The sequence below is a fragment of the Cyprinus carpio genome, chromosome B11 (assembly GCF_018340385.1).
Source record: "Cyprinus carpio isolate SPL01 chromosome B11, ASM1834038v1, whole genome shotgun sequence".
NCBI lineage: Eukaryota > Metazoa > Chordata > Actinopteri > Cypriniformes > Cyprinidae > Cyprinus > Cyprinus carpio.
This window is the reverse complement of record NC_056607.1, coordinates 22,633,702-22,658,783: the sequence shown is the minus strand read 5'-3', so window position 1 is coordinate 22,658,783 and position 25,082 is coordinate 22,633,702. Positions and strand designations below refer to the sequence as shown.

The window sequence follows — 25,082 nt, the reverse complement described above, 5'->3', positions numbered from 1 at the left end:
ATAGCCAATTACATAATGCCCTATAAGTGAACTTTATAGGTCTTTGATCACTAATTTTCACAACTCCCTACTTTCAAAACTAGCAGGAAACACAAATTAATTGTCTTTTTCTATATTATCTTTCAAGTAATCAAACAATCCAAAGAAAACATCTTTGAAACGGAAAGAAAAGCCACTTACAAAATAAGATTAGATGAACATGAAAAATAAAAAAAACTTTAAATATCTGACCAAAATTTCTCTGTTTGGGTACATTGCCAAACAGGTGAATGAATCTTCCTCAGAAAGACCAAACCAGCACCTCACTTCACTGTCTGACTGATATTATAATCACGTCCATAAGCAGATTTTCAAGGGTGTAGAATTGAGCAGGAACGCTATGAGATGTCCCTAACACTAAACTGTCCCTAGCAGTAATTCAAACAACTGAATGTGTGTTGAATCCACTGTTCATGTGTTAAGATCGCGACAGATGCTCTGAGCTCTTTAGTCTCGTGAATGCGTCTTAAGCAGCATCAGTGGGCTCGGGATTTCCTTCCGCTGGGGGATGCCCTTCCCGGCGTCCTCTCCGTGACCGTCAACACGTCCACTCACACGACAAACAGTCTCTCATCTAAATGCACGCACAGCGTTTAGTTATTAGACTAGCGTATTTACATATTAATGCATTGCTATGGACATTCGTAGTTCGAAATCCAATCGGAATCAATCAAGAAGGAAACCTTTAAAAATTAAAAACGATAAACAACACTTCTGCTTGTTTTTCCAAATGTCATTTTATCCAATATGATCTACAAATCGTGGATTTGTATTTGAACTGCGAATGAATTAATAATTTTTAATTATATAATAAATAAAATTAATAAAAAAAATTAATTAATATATATTTTTAATATATATATATAATTTTTAATTAACATTATTAAAAATTAAAATATTTATTAATTTGATACATAAAATTAATGCAATAAAATAATGTAAATATATAATGCATTTTAAAATATTTACTTTTTACTTTCAAACGATTTTTTTTAATTAATAACAATTATTATTACATTTGTATTGTTTTAAATGTTGTGTAAATTATTATAAAAAATACAACAAAAATACAATAGCGAGCGTTCCTTCTAGCACTTCTTTTAGCTGTTCCTAATATGCTTTTGATATCTTAATACATGTTGTTGAGCAAAAATATTATACAAAATAAATGTTTTGATATAATATAATATAATATAATATAATAATATAATATAATATAATATAATATAATATAATATAATATAATATAATATAATATAATATAAATATAATATAATATAATATATAGAAAAACCTTATTGCTGGCTCTCAGATGGATACGGTAAGAATGTTCTTGGATGAAGACCCGTATGTTCAGCACATTGGACAGCGCATGCTGAGCGCTCATGGGATTTGAAGTCATTTTCGTGAGACTGAGCGTCACTGGAGACCGTTTAGAACTACAAGTCCCATGATTTCTTGCGTGGCGCCGCTTTCTCCGTTGGTCGGCATCATCGGAAACGGGCCACAAGGCGTCGTAGTAACCAAGCCGAATGGCTTACTAGAAACCAGAAATCATATTCTTCAAAATATTACGCCAATAACTCAACCCAAAGCTCCTTTGCTCCCTCAACGCTGCGCCGAGTTCGCGGTGGAGGGATTAATCCACCTAAACCAACTCGCGCGGCTCCGTTCCTCCGTTCAAGAATGAGGATATCTGCATCTCAGACCCGGTTGCTGATGATTCAGTGATCCGGATCACGCGAGGAATGGAAGAGTTTGCTTGAGGATCAACCGGGAATTGAAGATCTCCAGGCGAAAGTTGAAGAGCATGAAGACGTTTTTGGGGAAGGTCTGATGCAGGGCGGTCGAGAATCGACTGAAGGCTGAAATCGTGTTGGTTTTCTGAAAACCGACTTCTGCCCTTTAGAGAAGATTAGGTGTGAGGTTTGTCTCCTGAAGTCTCTGCAGCCCTTTAAAGACGTCCAGACCTTGAAGGTGTCCAGCGTGTTGTAACATTAGATGCATTTTCTGATCAAGATCCACTGCTAGAGTTGTTTTTAACGGTGATGCATAGATTCAGCATGCCTTTTAAAGGCTTTTATACTCTAAAAACTCATGCAGTGGTTGGTAGGTGTGACCAATTGTTCCAATATGAACATTTGTAATCACTCTTGACTGCATTCCCTTTAATCTGGATCCAAATTTCAGCATTTTCCCATCATTTTAGCCTGATTTCTTCATGCCACCCATTGGGATCTTCAGACACCCTTCCCTGTACAGGTGACCCAGCTTGTGTTCCAGTTATGATGCCCGTGCTGCATGCATGATCTTCAAGAGGGCGTTGAATGGCATTGCCGTAGGGTTGGTTAAAGATCTGAACCGGTGTCTTAAAGGCTGTAGGTTACAACCCTACAAGAGGTGACCCATCACCATTGTGTCTTCGACCCCCAAAGAGCGTCCACTAAATGACACTTTTGTGAATGGTAGACCATTGCAGATCCTGAGAGCATGGCAGATAAGACGGCTCCCCACTGTCAGCTGAGGCTGGAGTGGATTCATGGGTACAGAGGACATCAGTGCAGGAATAACCTGTACTACACCGCCGGGAAGGAGATCGTGTATTTCGTGGCTGGAGTCGGAGTGGTTTACAACACCAGAGAACACACGCAGAAGTTTTACTTGGGACACAACGACGACATCATTAGGTATGACCACGCAGCATGCATTATGAAAATATCAAAAACATGCAATGAAATCACCATGCACTATGGTAATGCCATTGCATTCTCTTAAGTGCAGTAGCATGCATGGGGAATTATTATGGCAGTCTATTTCAGTACTGTGGTATGTATCAAAGTACCATGATAAATCCATTATTTTGGAATATATACAGTACCATAGTAATGTCATGGCATTTTTTTGTAGTACTATGATATAGACACATACTATCCCAATAACATGTACTATGACAATAACCATGTTTTTTTGGTACTTTTACCATGGTAATACCATTGTATTCTTTGAAATGCTACAAGGTATGATGTAAATACCATAGTTATTACCATTGTATGTGACAAAATACAACGATAATACCATTTTTTGTTTATATGTACCATGATAATTTCATTATATTTCTTGAAAAACCATGATATTGCAATTTGTTTGGACACGTACTATGGCAATACCATGATTTTTGGGCGTTAACCATTGCAGTGCCGTTGTATTCTTTTTAAATACCACCGTTGTATGTAACAAAGTACCATGATAACGTGCTTTTTAATATGTATCATAGTAATGCCGTGGTGTATCTTTGAGTACCATGCAATTGAAATTTTTTTGGACAAATGCTATGGCAAAAGCCTGTTTTTCTGGACATGTGCCTTAGTGATACCATGTTTTTTGGATATATTTACCATTGGTAATGCAATTTCACTGTTTTAAATTATGATATGATTTAAATACCATGGTGAATTAATGTGACAATCATTCAGTATCACTGTATGTAATATATATATTCCATGGTAATGTCATGGTATTTCTTGGAGTATCATAATATCACAATTTCTTGGACTAATACTATGGGAAAGCCATTGGTGATACCATGTTTTTTTTGGACATTTACCATGGTAAAATCATTGTATTGTTTATAAAGCATGAAATTTAATGCATATACCATGGTAAATTAATATAATTAATAAGAATACCATGATAATACCATATTTGAGTAATGTCATGGTATTTCATGGATTAGTCCTATATAGAGTTTTTGCACATTTACCATGAAAAGATCATGTTTTTCTGGACATGTACCACATCAAATATGCGTTTTTTGTACATTAACTGTAGTAATGTCATGATATATATTTTTTTGAATAGAGTAGCATGTGAATGCAATGCTACTAGAACAATCATTGGTGGTATATATCATAACACTCTCTCATACGCTGGTGTGTTGACTGGTTGTTTGTGTGCTAGTGTGTGGTGTTGACAGTAGCTGTTCCTCTGTGATAAAGCGGTTTGTATCTGAGACACCTGATGCTATCTGAACGCCGGCACGCCTCTTCATCCGCTCATTTATCAGAGCATGCACTCCAGCTTTACAATGGCATACGGCGCTCGAACAGGCGAGGGGTCAGGACTCGCTCGTGAGCTGATTAAATCAGTGAGCAGCAGCAGGATTTTGGAGTGAACTCGAGTTGATATGCAGAGATGGCAGCAGGATGACCCTAATGGAGGGCAGCGCTTCTGTGAAAAGCCTTTTCTTGTTCAGCAAAGCTATGTGATTTTTCTCCTGGAGGGAGAGATGGGCCGATACGGTGAGGAAGTGACCGCGATTCGTCCTCACTCTCGCCTCCAGGTGACTCGTGGAAAAGAGGACGCTTGTGCTTCTAAAAATATTTAACTTAAACAACCTAATAAACTTAATGTGATGCGTATTTGTTAGTCAAATAAAGCAGGTCAGATTTATTAAATAGACCGTAAAAATGATTTTTCGAATTGAGACAAAACAAATATCATTGGAGTACATTTTGCAAGAAAATACTATTTTTTATACTTTAGAATGTTTTGTTTAATTCAGTGTGTTACTTGCAATTTCTTTGTAATTAGTTGTAAAATTTGCAAGTAATTTCTGAGTGAAAATTGTTTCTACACCCAATTTTGTACTAATAAATAAATAAATGTTTTAAATAAATAAAATTAATGATTAATAATAATTTTATTAATTATTAAATAAAAAAAAATAGAATTAGTTTGTTTATCATCAATAACTTATATTTTAATAACTGAATAAATGTAATTGTTTTCACAATAAACAGATTCATGCCGATTCTAAGCAATTTGTATATATGCATTGTAAAAATAATTTTATGATTGAAGTAATCTAATAGATACATATAATCAACTATGCCATATTTTTTTTATTCATTTATTTATTTGCATCACATTATGTTTAATAGATTGTATTAAATGCATAAAGACGCATACAGTTAATAATAAACTATGCCATATTTTTTCATTTATTTATTTGCATAATATTAATGTTATAGTTTGTTTATATTAAATGCATGTAGATGCATATAATTAATTATAAACTATGCTTTGTTTGTTTATTTATTAATTTGCATCACATTAAGTTTATTAGTTTGTTTATATTAAAACTGCAGTGCGGTCCACATGGATGTATATTTTAAATGCAATTCAAATACATAAATCTTAAATTTAGGCTTCCATATTTTATTTGAGTGAGGGTGAAAGATGTATTTTGTATTGATCATATCCCAAAAAATAATTAAAAATGCTGGTTTTCTGGCTTGCATCTCGCATTTTAGTCATGTTTGCATGAACATTTATTTTATGGACTGTGTTGTGACAGAAAGCCTAGCAGATTTTGCGATATTTAGTCCCGTTTTAACATTTTCCCAACTGTCATATCCACACAACGCTCGCCGGCTCTGTTTGAGCCTGAGGGTGGGATGCTATTCTTGTCATCCGATTCCATTCACAGCAATTATCATCTTGCCCAGATCCTCAACAACCTGATCATGTTTGTTTATAATGAAGTTTAATTGCTTGGTTAGAGTTAGAGCGCAGGTTACATTCTGTGAGCAAACAGACACAGGATATGTGCTGAATTATGGGATGCTGGTGTCTTGTTTTAGGCTGAGCCTGCAATTGATGGATTTGGTAATTAGTGTTAATTGTCTCAAGTGTCCCGTCACCTCGTTTAGCAGGTCTCTCTGTAACGTGCATCTATAAACAGAAACCACAGGACAGCGTTTGTGTTATTGCAGTAATTGTGTGTGTGTTATGTTTATGGAAACTCTGACATTCAGTGTCATTGGCTTTTGCAGATTGTATTATATTAGGAACACACACACACACACACACACACACACACACACACACACACACATATTGGTCATGGTCGATGTAGACTGAAGAGTGAGTATATTAACCCAGTTCATCTCGCTGCCTGAGGGGGAACTTTGCTATTAAAAGTCATATTAAAAGTACAATGCAGAAACACATGATGCCAGTGGCGCTGAGGTATAAAATGTGCTTTTACTGCAGTCAAGAGTCAAACCCAGTGAACTTCCAGTGTCTTTCTGAGCTGCATTAGAGCAGCCTGGTGCTTTACACAACAATTATTCAAGGTGCTTTGAGTCAGTCATCAGTAATATTAAAGGTCATAGTTAGTGTTAGTGATTTGTACAGTCCTTGAGCTCTTAAAATGAACTTTAGTGTGTAACTCGTCCTGTAGTAAATCATGTGTCTTGTTAAGAAGAGGTGTGCTGCTATTATATATTACATGCTTATTTATATAAGTTTTCCTGGTGAGCAATAAAGCAAATGATTTCTACAGACCAGAATAATCATGTGAATGTGAAAAGAGATGTGGATGGAGGAGATCTAGTTTGTTTAACAGGTGTGTAGTCTTACTATATATATATATATATATATATATATATATATATATATATATATATATATATATAGTGGTGATTGCATCACTTAAGCATTGCAAAAAAAAAAAAAAAAAAAAAAAAAAAAAAAAAAAAATATATATATATTTGTCTCATTTTTCTAGTAATTTCTAGAAACAAAATGACTTAAGATATTAATTCTTGTTTTTTTTTTTTATATCAAAATTAATTAAATTAAAATGTAAAATACCTGCTTAACCACATTGGCAGATATTTTTTTACTTTGCTTCAAACATAAAGTCACTTAATTTTAATAAACTGTTCAGAATACAAGATATCTTTGTATCTTTTTGCTAAAATGTATTTTGATTCAGGATTGCGTTTGTCATCACAAAAATGTAAACTGTATTATCACACAGGTCTATATATAAAGTTGGATATACAGTTTATGATATTATATTATGATCTTATATGTGGCCTGATTTTTTATTTTTTATTTTTTTTGCAAAATATAATTATATTATCGTCCAGCTCTTTATATAAAGTTGCATATATAAGTTTATTTAACTATATCCGCATACATAAAGTATACTCACAAAGCAGTCTGCTTGATTGTTTATATAATCACAAAATGTCACTATATTATATCTGATAAATGCAATATTAAGATATTATAAACATTAACATCATAATATTCTGCAAAGCTGATTTATTTATGGTAATTAAGCACATTTCCCTCCAAATTGTAATTCCTGTAATGCATACGAAACGTTTTTTTTTGTTTTGTTTCGTTTTAGTTTTGCTGTAATATTTCATGATTCTCAGTTGAGATTTCATTTAGCTCTTTTTGCAGTAATTTTAGCATCATCAACATTATAACTTTTTTTTTTCAAAGTTAATTGAAAAATAATTGAAAAAAAAAAATATTGGAGAATGTTTACATGAAAAAGCTGTTTTTTCAGTGAAACAGAATTGCAAAAATAATGACTTTTCCCAAAAACTCACCCAGTTAGTCACCCACTCATCTCAAAACACTTAATTTGTTTAATGCATAATAAACGTTAACATCATGATTTCCTGTAAAGCTGCTTTAAAGCAGTGTGTTTTGTGAAAAGCACGATAGAAATCAACTTGACTTTGATCTTTGTAATGACAAATAAGACAAAAATACTTTTTAGGTCCTTTTCTTAAAAAGAACCATTTTTAGTTATATCGGGTTCTTGAGTTTCTATGTGATTCTTTGAAGATTAAAAACATTTTAATGTTTGATTCTAGGTTCTTCAGGTTTGTGTTTTGGTTTCTGGCTCCTTTAGATGTTTTTTTAAAGGACTGTGTTGAAGTAGCTGCTGTTTTGAATTGTCTAGATTATCTGCTGACTAAAGTAAAGACGTTCAGTGAGTCAAAGCACTCATTGTTCTTGTGTCTCTCAGCATGAAGGGCAAGTGTGGGGTCACTCTATCAGCCCGGATCTGACCCCGAACACAGCCAGATTAGCTCAAGATCTGAGCTCTTAACCGAGGGCAGACTCTCTGTGGAATTACTGTGAGCTCAAATTCCACGCCGAGGACACGTTTATTTGCGTTTCTTGTTTCTGTCTTGTCACGGTTTCAGATATGCATGATTTTGAGAGCTCATTAGGACTAAAACAACCTGACTGCTCGTTTCATTAAAGCTCTCGTTGGAGATGCGTTCATAATTGCATTATTCTAATGAACAGACCCTGCTCAGTCGCCGCTTTTTTTCCTACGCTTAAAAATAGCACAGTTTTTTTTTTTACCAAGTGCAAATGGAAATTTGAACAAGCAACTTGTGATTAGAATTTAAATTAATTTACGACATTGTATTCCAGACTCTAATTAAGGTGTTGATTAATTCGGCTGTTAGAGCTTGATATCATCTCATCACATTCTCAAGCGATGACATAGACTGTCTGAAGATACTTAATCAGTTGTTTAAGAAAGTATTTCTATTTGACAAGAATGATTTAAAAGCATTTGTTTATATTTTATAAGTGGAATAAATGACTCAGTTCTATCCAATTTTGGAAAATGATTGCATGGCTGTTTGATTCTGATTGGTCAGTTGCATCTTTGAGTGTTCATATACAGTATATTTTTGCATAATCACCAATATAATGTATATTTGACCTTTCTCTAGGTCAGCATCTGAAAAATAGAGAAAAATGACTTTGGAAAACTTCAGAATTAATTTTATGGAGAGCATAATTCCTTTGATAGTTGGTTAGATGAAGCAAAAAACATTAAAACATCGCTCAGAAGAACAAGGGATGTTTAAAGATAATGGAAATAATTATTCATAATAATATGTGAATAAATATTGGAATATTGATGCAGTATTTTGTTGCACAGCTACTTGATTAAGGATTTGTTTATATGATTAAAGCAATATTTCAGCCAAAAATGAAAATTTGTTGAAAATTTACCTAACTCTCAGGTCATCCAAGATGTAGATGAGTTTGTTTCTTCATCAGGTTTGGAGAAATGTAGCATTGCATCAGAATCTCAGCAAAAGACAAAATCCAGTGAATGGGTGCCGTCAGAATGAGAGTCCAAACAGCTGATAAAAACATCACAGTAATCCACACCACTCCAGTCCATCAGTTAATGTCTTGAGAAGACAAAAGCTGAGTGTTTGTAAGAAACTAATCCATAATATATAAAAGTCCGTAATCCGTAATTATGCTTCCTCCGGTGAAAAAGTGGTCTGGTCTGAATCAGAAGAGAAATCTGCACAGATCAAACTCCGTTTACACTATTTACAGCTTTAAACAAATATGTGGCTGGATTTTGATGTGAGAGACAACAGGAGATGGACTTTTTCACTGGATGAAGCATTATTATAGATTATTGTGTTTTTATTAGCTGCATTCTGACGGCACCCATTCACTGCAGAGCATCCATTGCTGAGACAATGATGCAATGCTACATTTCTCCAAACCTGATGAAGAAACAAACTCATCTACATTGCTGATAACCTGAGTAAATTTTCATTTTTGTATGAACTGTTCAATGCATTATTCTCATTAGATTAGTATTTTTAGTCCAGATTCATATCAGAAACCTTCCGCTGGTTGCAGGTCTCAGGCAGCTGGAATTATTTCAGGCTTTTCCAAACGCGCTTTGTCACGACAGCTGTCAAACGCCACACCACACTAAAAAAAAAACACACAAAAACTGCAGAGGAACACACACACACACACACACACACACACACACACACACATGCTCGTGCTCTTTCTGGCGTGGTTATCATCCGCTCTTCATTTTCCTGTTCAGCTTCCTCCCTGTAGGCCTACAGTCACTGGTGTTCATTTGACTGCAGATCTTTCCCAGAATCCCTCAGCTGTTCACTGACTCACAGGGGTTTGGCACAAGCATGAGTAAAGGCCCACGGGCGTCCCACCACACACGGTCTGATGGAGTGAAACTCATGGAAACATGTCTGGGAAAATCAAAGAAATTGTATTGTGCATAATGAAAATCATTTTGCACTGAAATATTATTCTTATGGTAATTAAGCACAAAGTCTTATTCCTGTAATGTGTGTTTTACTGTAATTTTCATAATTCTCAGTGGTGACTGATTCTTTTTACAGTGTGTAATTTCAGGATCAACACTATAAAACATGGTTTTTGTAAGTTGTAAATAAAACTTAAAAATTAGTGGAATTAAAACAAATATATATTGTAGTATGTTAAAAAAAATACAGTTTTAGTCTTTTTACTTACTTAAAGTTACCATTGTTATTATTATATTATAGTTTTTACTAATATTTTGAATAAGTTTTTATTTGTATATTTTGCTTTCATTTTAAATTAAACTTTTAGTAATATTTTGTTGTGTTTTGTCATCTTTAATAGTTTTTTTTTATATGTTTATATGTGTTTTTGAATACATTAAAGGGTAAGTTCACCCAAAAATGAAAATTAAGCTGCATTTTACTCACCCCCAAGGCATCCTTTCTTTCAAGCTCTATCACTGCAGTCAGCGGGTGTTGCATTGCTTCAGTCCAAAAGACGTGAAATAAAAAGCATCCTTCCATAAAAAAACGAGTCTCACACAGCTCCGGGGGGTGAACAAAGGCCTCCTGTAGCGACTCTATGTGTTTTTGTAAGAAAAATATCCATATTCAAAACATAATAATCACTTTAATCTTTTGAATATGGATAATTTTCTTACAAAAAAACCCGCATTGAGTCACTACAGGACGCCACCCCCCCGGAGCCGTGTGAGACTCTATTTTTTAAGGATGGGTGCTTATTACGTCACTTCTTTTGGACTGATGCGTGCAACCTCCGCTAAGTGACATGAAACAGCTTGAAAGATCAAAGACAATTTTTAATATAACTCCGACTGGATTCATCTGAATGATGAAAGTCATATACACCTAGGATCCCTCGGGGAGTAAAACGCAGCCTAATTTTCATTTTTGGGTAAACTACCCCTTTAAGTTAAACTAAATTTTAAAAAAGAAATGTCTTTGGCAACTAGCTGAAATATATATATATATATTTTATTATTTAATGTTTATTCTGTTTCAAGTAACAAATTTTTTTTTTTTTAATAGTTAAATTTTTAGTTTCAGTTTTACTCTTAGTTGACTTTAATAACCCTGGCCGTTTCGTTGTAATTGTCAAATGTACAATTTCTGTGTGAAAACTGTTTAAAAGAAAATGTTTTCTACTGAAGCAATTGCAAAAAATAAGGACTTTCCCAAAAAGTAGATATTTTCACCTCAAATTCATCCCAAAAAGGGATATATCCTAATCTAATGTTTTTGTGTTGTATCATGTTTTTGTTTTGTGGGGTTCATCTGACTCACAGTACCAGCTCCATTAAAGCCAAGACCTCGCTGCCAAAGTGTTCAGTATTAGATTTTGCTCCGATTTCTGATGTTTTTATGAGTGCGCGCACACACTCTTTTATCTTTTGTGTTGAAGGCCTTTATTCGATCAGTGAAAGAGTTGCAGCTGCGCTGCTTTCAGAGCCGCTATCAGTGATGTCAAAGTCACTCTTTCTTCAGGGTCACTGGTTTCATCTTTCTCTCCTTTTGCCACGTTTTACTCTCTCTGCTCTCTCATCACTCAGGACGCTTAATGGAGCTCTCAGTTATGATATATTTAAGTAGCAACTTTGTCTTTTGAGTTATTGCATGTGCAAAACTTGTCACCTTGATGCTACATTTTCCTTTTGGTTGCAAATGTGGTTTGATACTGTTGAGTATATGAGGTGTTTTGCAGTTATTATGTCTGTTGAATGGTGTGGGATGAGTAAGGTTTGATGCATCGAATGATACACACAGATAGTTTGATGAGAAGAGTTCATACTGAGATCTCTGACTATGATTGAAGACATTGGTATCTTTCCAAATTTGAGCACTGTTTGAGAATGCATTTATTGTTAGCTAAAACTAAACCTATTACAAACCATTTCCCGTAATTGAAATAAAGCTAAAATAAAATGTAAATATTAGATGAAAAATTCAAACTTTAAACTTTTACAAAAATGTTTAAGTATATCAAGACTAAAACTGAAATAAAAATACTAATTAATAATTAAATAATAATTTAAAAAAAAAAAAAAAAAAAAAAAAAAAAATATATATATATATATATATAATATATATATATATATATATATCTATATATATATATATATATATATATATAAAATGCAAAAGCACATGACAAAATTACAAAAATGTAAACTAAAATTTAAATAAAAAATTACAAGACTGGTTTAAGACCATTTTAAATAAAATAAAATATAAATATTAGATGAAGAAACATTTAAAGACAAAAAAAAATTTAATGAAATGTTGAGATACTAAAATTACTACAACTAAAACTGAAGAAAATAATGCTACATTTAAAAGCACATAAAATTACAGAAACTTAAACTAAAATTAAAAAGAAAAATTGATATATAATAATAAAACCTAATTCTAAATATTAATAAATATTATAAATAGTATAAATAAATAATTTCTTACATAATATAAAAAATATAGTAAAATAAATAAATAAATACTAAACAATTATGTAATAAGATACATATGATAAAAAAGCACATTCAAAATATGAACAAATACTTCAATAGTATATAAATAATGCTAAAATAACACTGATTTATGTCAAACCATTTGACTTCCCTAATGTGATGCATTTTAAAGTAAAAACAGGATATTCAACAAAAAAATAAAAATAATAATAATAATAATAATTGTGTGTATATAAAGAATTGATTGAATTGTAAAAAGGTAGTTTTGATGCATCTAATGTGTACAAAGTAAACGGGTCAGCTTTCATTTCATTCTGACTTTAAGCAACAATCTACATTTGCCCTTCAATTAATGTCATTTCTGTCTAGGAGAAACAATTAAGAAATTAAAGCGATCTCATTAGTGATTTTTTCCTTCCTGCGGGTTGGTACTTGCACATATGTGCTAACACACACACACACACACACACACACACACACACACACACACACACACACACACACACACACACACATACACACACACACACACACACACACACACACACATATCTGCAGCTGCATTGGCACAGGGCACAGCTGCTGGCTTGGGTTTCATGCCAGTGGACATGGAGAGACTTTGATCGTCCTGCAAGCTCTCTGAAACACACACACACACACACACACACACACACACACGCTGAGGGCGTTTAGCCCTGCTTAATCTGCCTTTGATCTGCGTTTGAGAGGAGACTCCTGCTGGTCCCGATGGGTGTTCATATCAGAGCTCTAATGGGACTGGAGTGAATGTGACTCGCTCTCTTACAGTAAATCACTGTGACGCTGTTAGAATGATGCTATTATCATGCATTACATTTAATAAAGCAATAAACAGCCTGAAGTGATGCATGCCAGTCATTGTAAAGGGCTGTTGTTAGCAGTTTTGTTATTGTAAATTAAAACTATTAACAATAATTTTAGGGAACTGAAATAAAATAAAATATAAATATTAGATGAAAAACCAGTTAAGTTAAGTAAAAAAAAAAAACACTAAATCAGTTTAAGTTGAGATACAAAAATTACTATAACTTAACTATAACTTAAAAAAAAACATAGGAGCTATATATATATATATATATATATGCAATGAAAAACAAAATAAGTTCTTAAATTACTAAAACTGAAAGAAGTCATTTTGTCATCTCTGTTTATTGAAATTAGGATGAAGGAAAATTAAATATAAGTATCAGATGAAAAACAAACTACTTTAAAAATACCTTATAGAAGCTATATAGAAGTCATGCTCGGTAATTGAAATAAAGCTGAAATAAAATATAAATATTAGATTAGATAAACTAAATGAAATAAGTGCAATTAGAAATGTTGCCTTGACAACTATGAAATAAATGAGTGTAAGCTGAGGTTCTAAAAAACTAAAATAATTAAAAAATAAATTTGTAGAAGTAATTTTTGTTTGATATTAAGCTGAAATAAAATTGAATCTTAATATTAAGTGAAAAACATACTATAATAATAATAAAAAAGTTAGAAATGGTGCATTGGCATGTAAATAAAATATGTTTAAGTTGAAACTAAATGAAATAAGTTTAAGTTTAGGTACTAAAATGACTAAAACAAAATTAAAAAGAAAGATTTTTTATATAGAATTTTATATTAGTTGTCCAATGACAGTATGTTGTACAGTAGGCCCATCCCAAGCAAATCTCTCAACACAGGAACTAAACAGCATTGGTTTGTGATTATTCTGGTTGGTTTTGGTTTTGTGTTTGTTTTGCATCTGCTGTATAAGGAGCTTTGGCTCTAGCCGGCCGTCACCATGGCAGAGCTGTTGCCGTGGAGAGAGGCGGTTCGTCTGTGACATCATCTTCCTGTCGGAAAGTCAGTCGTCTCATATGTGCTGATCCTGTCGTGCTTTCCTCAGCCATGCGTCTCTTCCACACTCAGCTTCATTTTAGTGTTTAGTCACATAATCAGTTTTTCATGTATTGCTCTGGATTCAAACTGTTTTAATGAGTTCCATCCATCCAGTCTCATAATCAGACATCTGACTGTCATTTTATTTTAAGTCTGTGTGTATTTTTTGGCCCATACATTTTTGTTTATTTGAAATAAAATAAACATTAACTGCATGAACTGGAATAAAACTAATTATATATGAAATTATATAACTGAATTATTTATAAAGACTATTTAAAAACTAAAAGTGATCAAAATGATATATAAAACTATATAGAGATATAACAAAAACTTAAAAGATGTCAAAACACTACAAACTTTAAAATAAAAAATTGGAAATATAAAAATAAATTGTTGCGGGTGAGAATATGAGTGGCTGAGTTTTGAATATACTGTAATTTAGCAATGGAGGTAACGGGTAAGCCTATGAAAAGGGCATTACAATAATCGAGACGTGATGAAACAAAAGCATGGATGAGAGCTTCTGCATCTTTGACACTAATGAAAGGACTGAGCCGGAGGATTCGTTGTAAAGGAAAGAATGCTGATTTAGTGAGAGCTAATATGAGACTGAAAAGAAAGAGAGGAGTCAAACATAACACCAAGATTTTTGACGATACTAGATGGTGCGATGAGAGTACCAGTGATATCACAGGTAAAGTCAGCAGGAATTTCAGTTTCAGGAAAACAGAGTTGAGCCATACTTTTATTTCCTGCATGCAAACAGAAATTTGGTCAGTTTGGGTGGATAGGAAAGGCCTGCAAGATGTGTAAATTTAAATGCCATCAGCATAAAAATTGTAGCTAAAGCCATGATGCTGTAGAATATAATTGATAAACAGCAAAGGCCCAAGAACGGAACCCTGGGGGACGCCTTGTTTCAGGGAGGGCAGTAGGAGATCTGAAATCCTGTCAAGGAGGTATGAAGAGATCCAGGAAAAAGCAGTACCAGATATACCCACATCCGAGATGCGAGAAATAAGCAAATCATGAGAGATCATATCGAAGGCAGAGCTGAGGTCAAGTAGCAGAAGTAAAAATAGTGAGCCAGTGTCGCAAGAAAATAACAAATCATTCACTACCTTTACAAGGGCAGGTTCAGTACTATGTAGTGGATGGAAGCCACACTGAAATGTTTTAATATATTTATGATATATTAAAATAGAGGGCCCTATTTTAACGATCTAAATGCAAAGTGTAAAGCACACGGTGCAGGTGCTCTCAGCGCGTGTCCAAATCCACTTTTGCTATTTTAACGACGGAAAAACGGTTGGTGCGCCCGGGCGCGTGGTCTAAACGGGTTGTCCCTATTCTCATAATGAGTAATGGGAGTTTCTTTGGCGTTACGTGCAATAAACCAATCAGAGTCTCATCTCCCATTCCCTTTAAGAGCCAGTTGCGCTCGTGCCATGACGGATTTGCTATTTACACGGCGGAATTTGGCAAGCGCAAAGACAGAACGCATCTCAGAGATGATAGCCTAATTCTGATATATGTGATGACTATCCATTATGACATATAGGCATTTTTATATTTAATTAGCCTACAAAAAACTCTTATGCATTGCAATACTTTAATTTTTAATATTTGGCATGTTTGTGTGCTACTGTCCGTCCCTGTGTTTAATAAGCAGTGTGTACGCGCGTTGTGGACCCGCCTATACTAACACGCTCTTTAAATAACAAAGAAAAAACATTGCACCAGACTTTAGACCAGGTTTGAGTTGGTCTATGGCGCAGTCTATTTTCAGCTCCTAAAAATAGCAATGCGCCAGCAATGCGCCTGAACACCCCTTTTTTTTTAGACCAGCACACCCATGGGCACACAAATGGGCGCAAATGCATTTGCTAATTACGTTGCGCTGGACGGGAAAATGCGAACGCCGCCGGACAGAAACTAGCAAACACACTTGTGCTGCGCCTTGCGTCGCATTGCGCCGGGTGTATGATCGGGCCCAGAATGTTTTTTAAATAAGATATTTTAATTTGCTAACAAGTAACTCAAATGAAGCTCTTTAATGTCTTTCAATATTTCAGGTATCTTTTTCCTTCTCTTTTATTTGCTTTGCTTTGCTTTGCTTTTTTTTCTCTTTTCTGTCTGCCTGTCTTTCTGTCAGTGTGACTCACAGCGTGTGTCTCTTCTGTTCTCAGTCTAGCGCTGCATCCGGATAAGATCCAGGTGGCCACAGGTCAGGTTGGGAAGGATCCGTATATCTGCGTGTGGGACTCGTATGCGCTGACCACCGTGTCCATCCTCAGAGACGTTCACACTCACGGTGTGGCCTGTCTGGCCTTTGACGCCGACGGCCAGGTGAGTCACATGACTTCCTGCACGGCTCTCTGAAATACTTCATTCTGATTGGCTGCATTCTCAAATACATAGCAATAGACGTATTAATATGAACGTATTTTTGGAATATTTAGGGGTGTAACAATACATGGCTTGACACACAATACCGATCTCATGATACAGTACTCTTACTATACTTAAAAAAATATATATATATTTATAAATTAATCCTGCTTTGTCAGCTAGCTGAAATATATATATATATATATATATATATAATATATATATATATATATATATATATATATATATATTTTTTTTTTTTTTTAACAATGTTTATTTTATTTCAAGTAACAACATTTTTTTTAACTGTTTTAAATTTAGTTTTAGTCTTATTTTTTGTTCACTATAATAAGCAGTATTGTTATTAAAATCAGATTTCCTTCATCTGTTTGCAAATGCTCACATCAGACGGTTTATTTTCTCCTGTCTTGTGTTTTTGAACATTCAGCGTTTAGCATCTGTGGGACTTGATGCCAAAAACACGGTGTGCGTGTGGGACTGGAAAAAGGGGCGTGTCTTAGCCACCGCCACGGGACATTCTGATAGGGTAAGAACAGAACTCACTGTTCCTCATTACCGGCAGTTAATTACATCAAAACCGCACAGTCCAGCATTTCAGTTATAAGGCCAGAAAGATTGTGACTCCAGTGCATGAAGTGAAAAACATAGAAAAAGCCACACATGGTAGGACTGTTTCCATAGCAACAGATGCTACACCTCAGTGATGTGAATGAATAACCGTTAAGAACGTTATGAGTAAGTTATTGTGTTGTGCTACAGTACAGAGAAGCATTTTAATGCACCAACTGACAGACAGAGTGTTTCACACACACACACACACACACCCACACACACACACACACACACACACACACACACACACACACACACACACACACACACATGCACTCAGTGTGAAGGGAGTCTGAAGCCTCAGCAGAGATGACAGAGCAGCTTAGTGAAGAACCATAGACACCAGAAGACTCCCTAAGGTGCCATTAAAACCCTGCAGTCTTCTCTCTGCTGTTCCAGCTCAACTGCTTCACTACTGATGGAATATAAAACAATTTGCATTTTATATCTTTTGCATTTTATATTCATGCATTTGGCAAAAGCTTTTATCTGAAGCAACGTACATTGCATTTAAGCTATATGATTGATCAGTTCATGCATTCCCTGGAAATCGAACCCGTTGCTAGCGGCATGATCTACTGTTTGAGCAACAAGAAGGCTTTATGAAGTGTTTATTTGCAGATAATGCATGCGAATAGTGAAGGAATCACATTGTTTGAAAGATAAATGTATAGTTTAAAATTAAGAATTAAGGAAAGAAGAAAAATTATGTTGATTAAGATGCTTAATGCATTGTTCTTTTTATAAATTGCTGAATTTTTAGCTAACTAGCAAGCATGATTACATTTACACAGCCCTGGACCTTGAAAAAAAAAAAATGTGCAAAAAAATAGCTGAAGAAAAACTCATTTTATTTCAGCTAGTGATGTAATAATATAACTAAAACTTAAATAAAATCATTAAAAACCATATAGAGATATGAAAAAAATAAAAACTTTAAAAAATGAAAACGCGCTACAAAGTCACTACAAACTTGAACTAAAATTCAAATGAAAGTGGAAAATATAAAAATAAAAAAAATATTTAATTCAAAATTCTAATTCAAAATATGAATAAAAAATACTAGGATCCCAATTATACTAAATATAACACAGATGATTTGCCTAATTTGATGATGCTGAGTTCAAAAATAACAATAAAAACATTCCAGCATGCAGTTTTTTCCTGCTTTTTAAAAAGTATACATGTATGTGTCTGTTTTAATGCATTTATCAAAATAAAAAATCAGATCTGCAAAAATCAGGATCGTGCATAAAAAAATCATTCAATAATATCTTCAAGAAATTCAATAATATCTTCAGAATCAGTCACTTGAGAAGTTTGCTGAGAAGTGAGCAAATCATTGTGATGTGGCTCAGATTCAGATAAGAATCATAGCTTTGTGGTGTTTTTCTGCTGATTAAGGGATAATACAAGAATTCTTCACCTTACAAATGGTTGTTGAAAGCAAAAATGCTATGAAATGCATCATATTTTATGAGTTTGAGCAAAACAGATACTATTTTTGGAATCAGCACCTCAAAAAAATTAGTAAGAAACAAGTATTGGATTTTATTCAGCAAATATGATTCAGGTATTTGCATTTTAATTTACATTATCTTTTGCATTGTGTGTAATTTTAGAGACTTCTGCTTAATTCAGTGTAATCAGTTTTGGCGTAATGGAAGATGTTGTGGAAGAGCTGACATGTTTATTCCACCTGTTTCAGATCTTTGATATTTCCTGGGACCCGTTTCTGCCGCACAGACTGGTGAGCTGCGGAGTCAAGCACATTAAAGTGAGTCAAACCCCTGAGACGAAGTTCACTCGAACCCGCTCTCAGAAACAAATAAACGAGGCATAACACGCCGTAATTTATTCCTCCTTTCCTTTCTTGTTTTCATCTTTACTGCAAATGCAATGCTTTTTCACAGACTTCAAGAAATGCATTAACATACTGAACAACCGAGACAGAAGAATATCATTTACTGTAAAGCCAAAAATCAAATTCTGTCTGATTTAGTCAACCTGTATCACTTTCCATTTAGTAAAAGTGAATGCACAGATGGCAAGCTCTAAAAATAAAGCGATGCATGCACAATAGTTTAAGATTTAAAGCTGATTTGCATGAGAAGCAAACTAAAATATGAATTAAATTAGGAGTTGATTTTCTCTTTTGTCTCATAGTTTTGGACGTTATGTGGAAATGCATTGACACCAAAACGAGGGATTTTCGGAAAGACGGGGGACCTGCAAACCATCCTCTGCTTGGCAACGGCGAAAGATGAAGTGACGTATTCTGGAGCTCTTAATGGAGACATTTACGTGTGGAAGGGACTCAACCTGACGAGGACGATACAGGCGGCGCATGGAGTGAGTGAAGCTCATCACACTTCCTACACCATCACTCCCACCACATACACATCAGCTGTGCACTATAGCATCTCCATTAAAGGACATTCACTGAAGTTACAATGCAATGCATGCCATTGGTGATCAGATATTCAATGCATTGGCCATTTGTGTCATGCATCTGTTACATTAGTGAATATAGCATGTGGTGACGTGTGACCTGTTGCACATGCGTTTGTAAACTCAGGCAGGGATCTTCAGCATGCATTCATGTGAGGAAGGCTTCGCCACCGGAGGGCGGGACGGATGTGTGAGGCTGTGGGACGTGGATTTCAAACCCATCACCAAGATTGACCTCCGGGAGGCAGAGCAGGGTTATAAAGGTATAACATTACAGCGGGCTTTAAAGGGAACGGGATTTTTCTTCCCCTTTTGAAATGGTTTAATGTACTAGTTTAAACAACTTTTACTTCATTAACACATGACCGTTCACATTTACACAGCAAATAACACGGTTTCTAATCTGACCAAGTGTGAATCGCGTGAATTGGTGGGACTCTGGATTTGTTTTTCTATTAAACAGTACAAAACATCAAACCATTAAGGCAATACAGTTATAAAAAAACATGTTTTTTATGGTTTAATTAAATTGTAATAATCAAAAAGGATGTTTAATCAACTGAATTCATACACTTTAAAAATTGAATAATTCTTTTAACAATGACTTCATTTTTATTTTTTTCTGGATTCCATTATTAATGGTTTAGTTAAATTTTAATAATCAAAAATGATTCATGAAACTTTAACAATTCAGTAATTCGACTTGTGAAATTCTTCATTGTCTGTTTTAAGTGTTCTGGGTTCTGTGTTTTATGACTTAATAGAAATCTATGATAAAAATAGCTGATAATCAGATGAATTACATCCAATATAAACTTACATCATAAAACTTTGATAATAATTGAATCTTTTAAAATGTTATCCAATGAAATGTGAAATAGCAGATACATTTTTTGAACCCTATAACAGAGGTTTATGAGTTAAATTAAAACATGGACTAAAAATTGTGTTGTTGAACTGTATTATTGCTATTCGTTAAACTGAATTATATGTTAAACTAAACTTTTCTTTTGGCGGGTCCTAGTAAAGACTTCTGTCTGAAAATTAAGTGTACATGTCAATTTATTAATTTAAATTTTGCCAAATTCCATGACATTCCGTGTTTAACAGTAGATTCCATTTTTGCGACTTTGTTTGTGTTAATAATAATAAAAGTGTATATTCTGTATAATAAGAATAATAGGGCTCTATGTAATGAACCACAAAGGCTTGTACCATTATTGGCCATTTTTCAAAAGGAAATTGCATTGCATCCATCATTTGTCTCCTTATGGAGTATATAAGGGATTGTGTTACCATGGCAACACGGCCTGCGCTTATATCACACGAGTGACAGTGTATTCAGCAGATGTAAGTCTTGTAGCAATGAAGCTGTCAGCACTTTCACACAGAAGACTGTCAGATAACTGGCTGGAATAACAGACGATCAGATCAGATCTGGTCAGTCTGAAACAGAAATCTCAGCCGATTTAACAAACTGCTGGGGGGGAAAAAAAATGAAAATATCTCAGTTGTTCATGCCAGACTTTTGCCGAGTGTCTTCTGCTGAAGTCTCCTGCTTCTCAGACATCTCTCCTGAGAAAATCACCCCAGTACTCTCACGTTTCAGAAGAGATCGCAGCAGTGTCTCAAACTGCTCAGATTTGCCAGAGACTGTAATTAAGAGTCATAGATCTCAGTATGAACTCAAACATTTCTCATCAGATGATCCGAGCTGCTCTTTTATAGCTCTGTGTGCAGACGGGATGAAGACTTTAGACTCATTTGGATCAGAGAAGTCCATCAAACGTAACGATTCACACTGGGTTTGTTTGTTTGACATTTTGCTGGTCTGTCCAATTTAGACTCCCGTATAACACATTTTTGACTTTTTATGCTTTAAAGGTTAGTTTTTGAGTCTATACAGTCAGTTAATGAGCCAATTACCTTCTGTCCTGCTTAAAACAGCAGCATATGACAACTGATGAGTGTGAGGCTTTTGACAATCTATTTTACACAGCTATTTTTTGTGATTATATTAACTGTTTCATACAATTTTAAGTTACTGGTTTAATTTCTTGTAGTTGGATGTCCCTTGTAACATCGATTTTATTTTTTTCCTGCTAAGTAACAGTATTATTCATACACTTTTATTGGTTTTATTAGTATTTTGAATAAGCTTTAGCTTACGTTTGTTATGTGCTTTTGTCTTTTTAATGTACAGTACGTATATAATAAATACATATGAATATATTTTTAATATTTTGTATATTTATCTTTAATTTACATCTATCAGTTTTAGAAGTTTACTTTATAGTATTTAAGTTCTAAATTTAATTGTTTTATTTTTTCATCTAGTATTTAATTTTATATTTATCTAATATTTATATGTATATATTTATATTTAATATTTAAATTATTTTATTTAAGCTTAATTTCAGTGAACTTTTTACTAGGCATGGCTTTATTTATGTGTTTTTCATATTTATATTTGATCTATTTCCAGCTTCAGTTATTACTTTATTGCAGCTTCTATGGTTTTCGTTTTAGAAAATGATAGCAAACACTGCTTTGTGATGTAATAATTAGTTTGATGCAGAAAATGCTTAAGTTAAAAAAAAGATGCATCAAAAAATTAGAAAACAAATGATAACAAAGTTTTTTCATAGAATTTGTGAATAATCAATTTAATATCTATATCTATATCTATCTATATATATATATATATATATATATATATATATATATATATATATATATATTATATATATATATATATATATATATTAATTTTAAAAACTTTAACATGCAGCCCACCAGATCCAGATTAACAATGTTTCCAACAACTTCTGCTTGTTTTAACAAAACTGAGGGAACATGTTTCTGGTAATCTTGAATGTTTAAACTAGTTAAGATGCCCTGACATCTTCCCGTGGATCTTAGTTAAAGTGTAGATGTCATATCATTTTCTAAAAATCACAGTATTTGCTGCTAACCAGGGATGCTTGGATCTTTACTTTGATGAACCTGAGTGACTCTTTCTCTCCAGGTCTGTCCATCCGCAGCGTGTGTTGGAGGGCTGACAGGATCCTGGCAGGAACTCAAGACAGCGAGATCTTCGAGGTGATGGTGAGAGACCGAGATAAACCGCTGCTGATCATGCAGGGCCACTCAGAGGGGGAGCTCTGGGCCCTCGCCCTGCATCCCAAACAACCGCTGGCCGTCACCGGCAGCGACGATCGATCCGTACGGTCAGTCCACTCATGATATCGGATTTCAATTCATTCCTCATCAGTTCACACAGTAGACATTACAAATGGAGCAAGACGGGTGGAAACAGGGTGTTTGGTTTTTTCAGAATGTTTACACTAGGGCTGGGCAATAAACTTTATTGTATTGAGATTGCTATAAAATTTATGTTGATAAGCTCTGGACATTTCAAACTCAGACACACATGATGCTCGGAGTGTTTTAGTGGCTGCGTCTCAATTCATGAGACATGAACACATGAAGTTGAGTCACTACAGCAGCTTTACACGGTTTCATTTGAGAAAAAGTACCATCAAATTCAATCTGAAATTGAAATATATTCACAGCAAACTGTCAAAATAAATTCTGGTTAACATGAAGAAATTATGACAAAATATAGTACAATTCTATACTAAAATGCCGTTCTTAATGTAAATAATCATGATATTTTAAAGAATGTCATACAACCAATATATTTTATATATGTTATATGTTCTGGTTTAATTTCTTGTAGTTGGATGTCCCTTGTAACATCGATTTATTTTTTTCCTGCTAAGTAACAGTATTATTCATAAACTTTTTCTTGGTTGTATTAGATTTTGAATAAGCTTTAGCTTACGTTTGTTATGTGCTTTTGTCTTTTTAATGTACAGTCTTTATATAATAAATACATATGAATATATTTTTAATATTTTGTATATTTATCTTTAATTTACATCTATCAGTTTTAGAAGTTTTACTTTATAGTATTTAAGTTCTAAATTAATTGTTTTATTTTTTCATCTAGTATTTAATTTTATATTTATCTAATATTTATATGTATATATATATTTAATATTAAATTATTTTATTTAAGCGTAATTTCAGTGAACTTTTTTTAATAGGCATGGCTTTATTTATTTGTGTTTTTCATATTTATATTTGATCTATTTCCAGCTTCAGTTATTACTTTATTTCAGCTTCTATGGTTTTCGTTTTAGAAAATGATAGCAACACTGCTTTGTGATGTAATAATTAGTTTGATGCAGAAAATGCTTAAGTTAAAATGCATCAAAAATTAGAAAACAAATGATAACAAAGTTTTTCATAGAATTTTGAATAATCAATTTAATATCTATATCTATATCTATCTATATATATATCATATATCTATATATTATATATATATAATATATATATATATATACTATATATCTATATATATATAGATTAATTTTAAAAACTTTAACATGCAGCCCACCAGATCCAGATTAAAAAATGTTTCCAACAACTTCTGCTTGTTTTTACAAACTGAGGGACATGTTTCTGGTAATCTTGAATGTTTAAACTAGTTAAGATGCCCTGACATCTTCCCGTGGATCTTAGTTAAAGTGTAGATGTCATATCATTTTCTAAAAATCCCAGTATTTGCTGCTAACCAGGGATGCTTGGATCTTTACTTTGATGAACCTGAGTGACTCTTTCTCTCCAGGTCTGTCCATCCGACGCAGCGTGTGTTGGAGGGCTGACAGGATCCTGGCAGGAACTCAAGACAGCGAGATCTTCGAGGTGATGGTGAGAGACCGAGATAAACCGCTGCTGATCATGCAGGGTCACTCAGAAGGGGAGCTCTGGGCCCTCGCCCTGCATCCCAAACAACCGCTGGCCGTCACCGGCAGCGACGATCGATCCGTACGGTCAGTCCACTCATGATATCGGATTTCAATTCATTCCTCATCAGTTCACACAGTAGACATTACAAATGGAGCAAGACGGGTGGAAACAGGGTGTTTGGTTTTTCAGAATGTTTACACTAGGGCTGGGCAATAAACTTTATTGTATTGAGATTGCTATAAAATTTATGTTGATAAGCTCTGGACATTTCAAACTCAGACACACATGATGCTCGCAGTGTTTTAGTGGCTGCGTCTCAATTCATGAGACATGAACACATGAAGTTGAGTCACTACAGCAGGTTTACACGGTTTCATTTGAGAAAAAGTACCATCAAATTCAA

General features: G+C 33.9%; 1 protein-coding gene across 1 annotated transcript in view; it reads left to right on the top strand.

Moving 5' to 3' along the window:
• The first annotated feature begins 1,379 nt into the window (after positions 1–1,379).
• The window catches only part of LOC109089090 (echinoderm microtubule-associated protein-like 6), a 57,901-nt gene continuing 34,198 nt past the window's right edge, over positions 1,380–25,082 (top strand). The window contains exons 1-7 of the mRNA XM_042733457.1: positions 1,380–2,726; positions 16,573–16,732; positions 17,223–17,321; positions 19,116–19,184; positions 19,574–19,759; positions 19,986–20,121; positions 22,887–23,088. Of these exons, the coding sequence (XP_042589391.1) occupies positions 2,530–2,726; positions 16,573–16,732; positions 17,223–17,321; positions 19,116–19,184; positions 19,574–19,759; positions 19,986–20,121; positions 22,887–23,088 (1,049 nt within the window). The 5' untranslated portion in view covers positions 1,380–2,529. The remainder of the gene's footprint in view (positions 2,727–16,572; positions 16,733–17,222; positions 17,322–19,115; positions 19,185–19,573; positions 19,760–19,985; positions 20,122–22,886; positions 23,089–25,082) is intronic.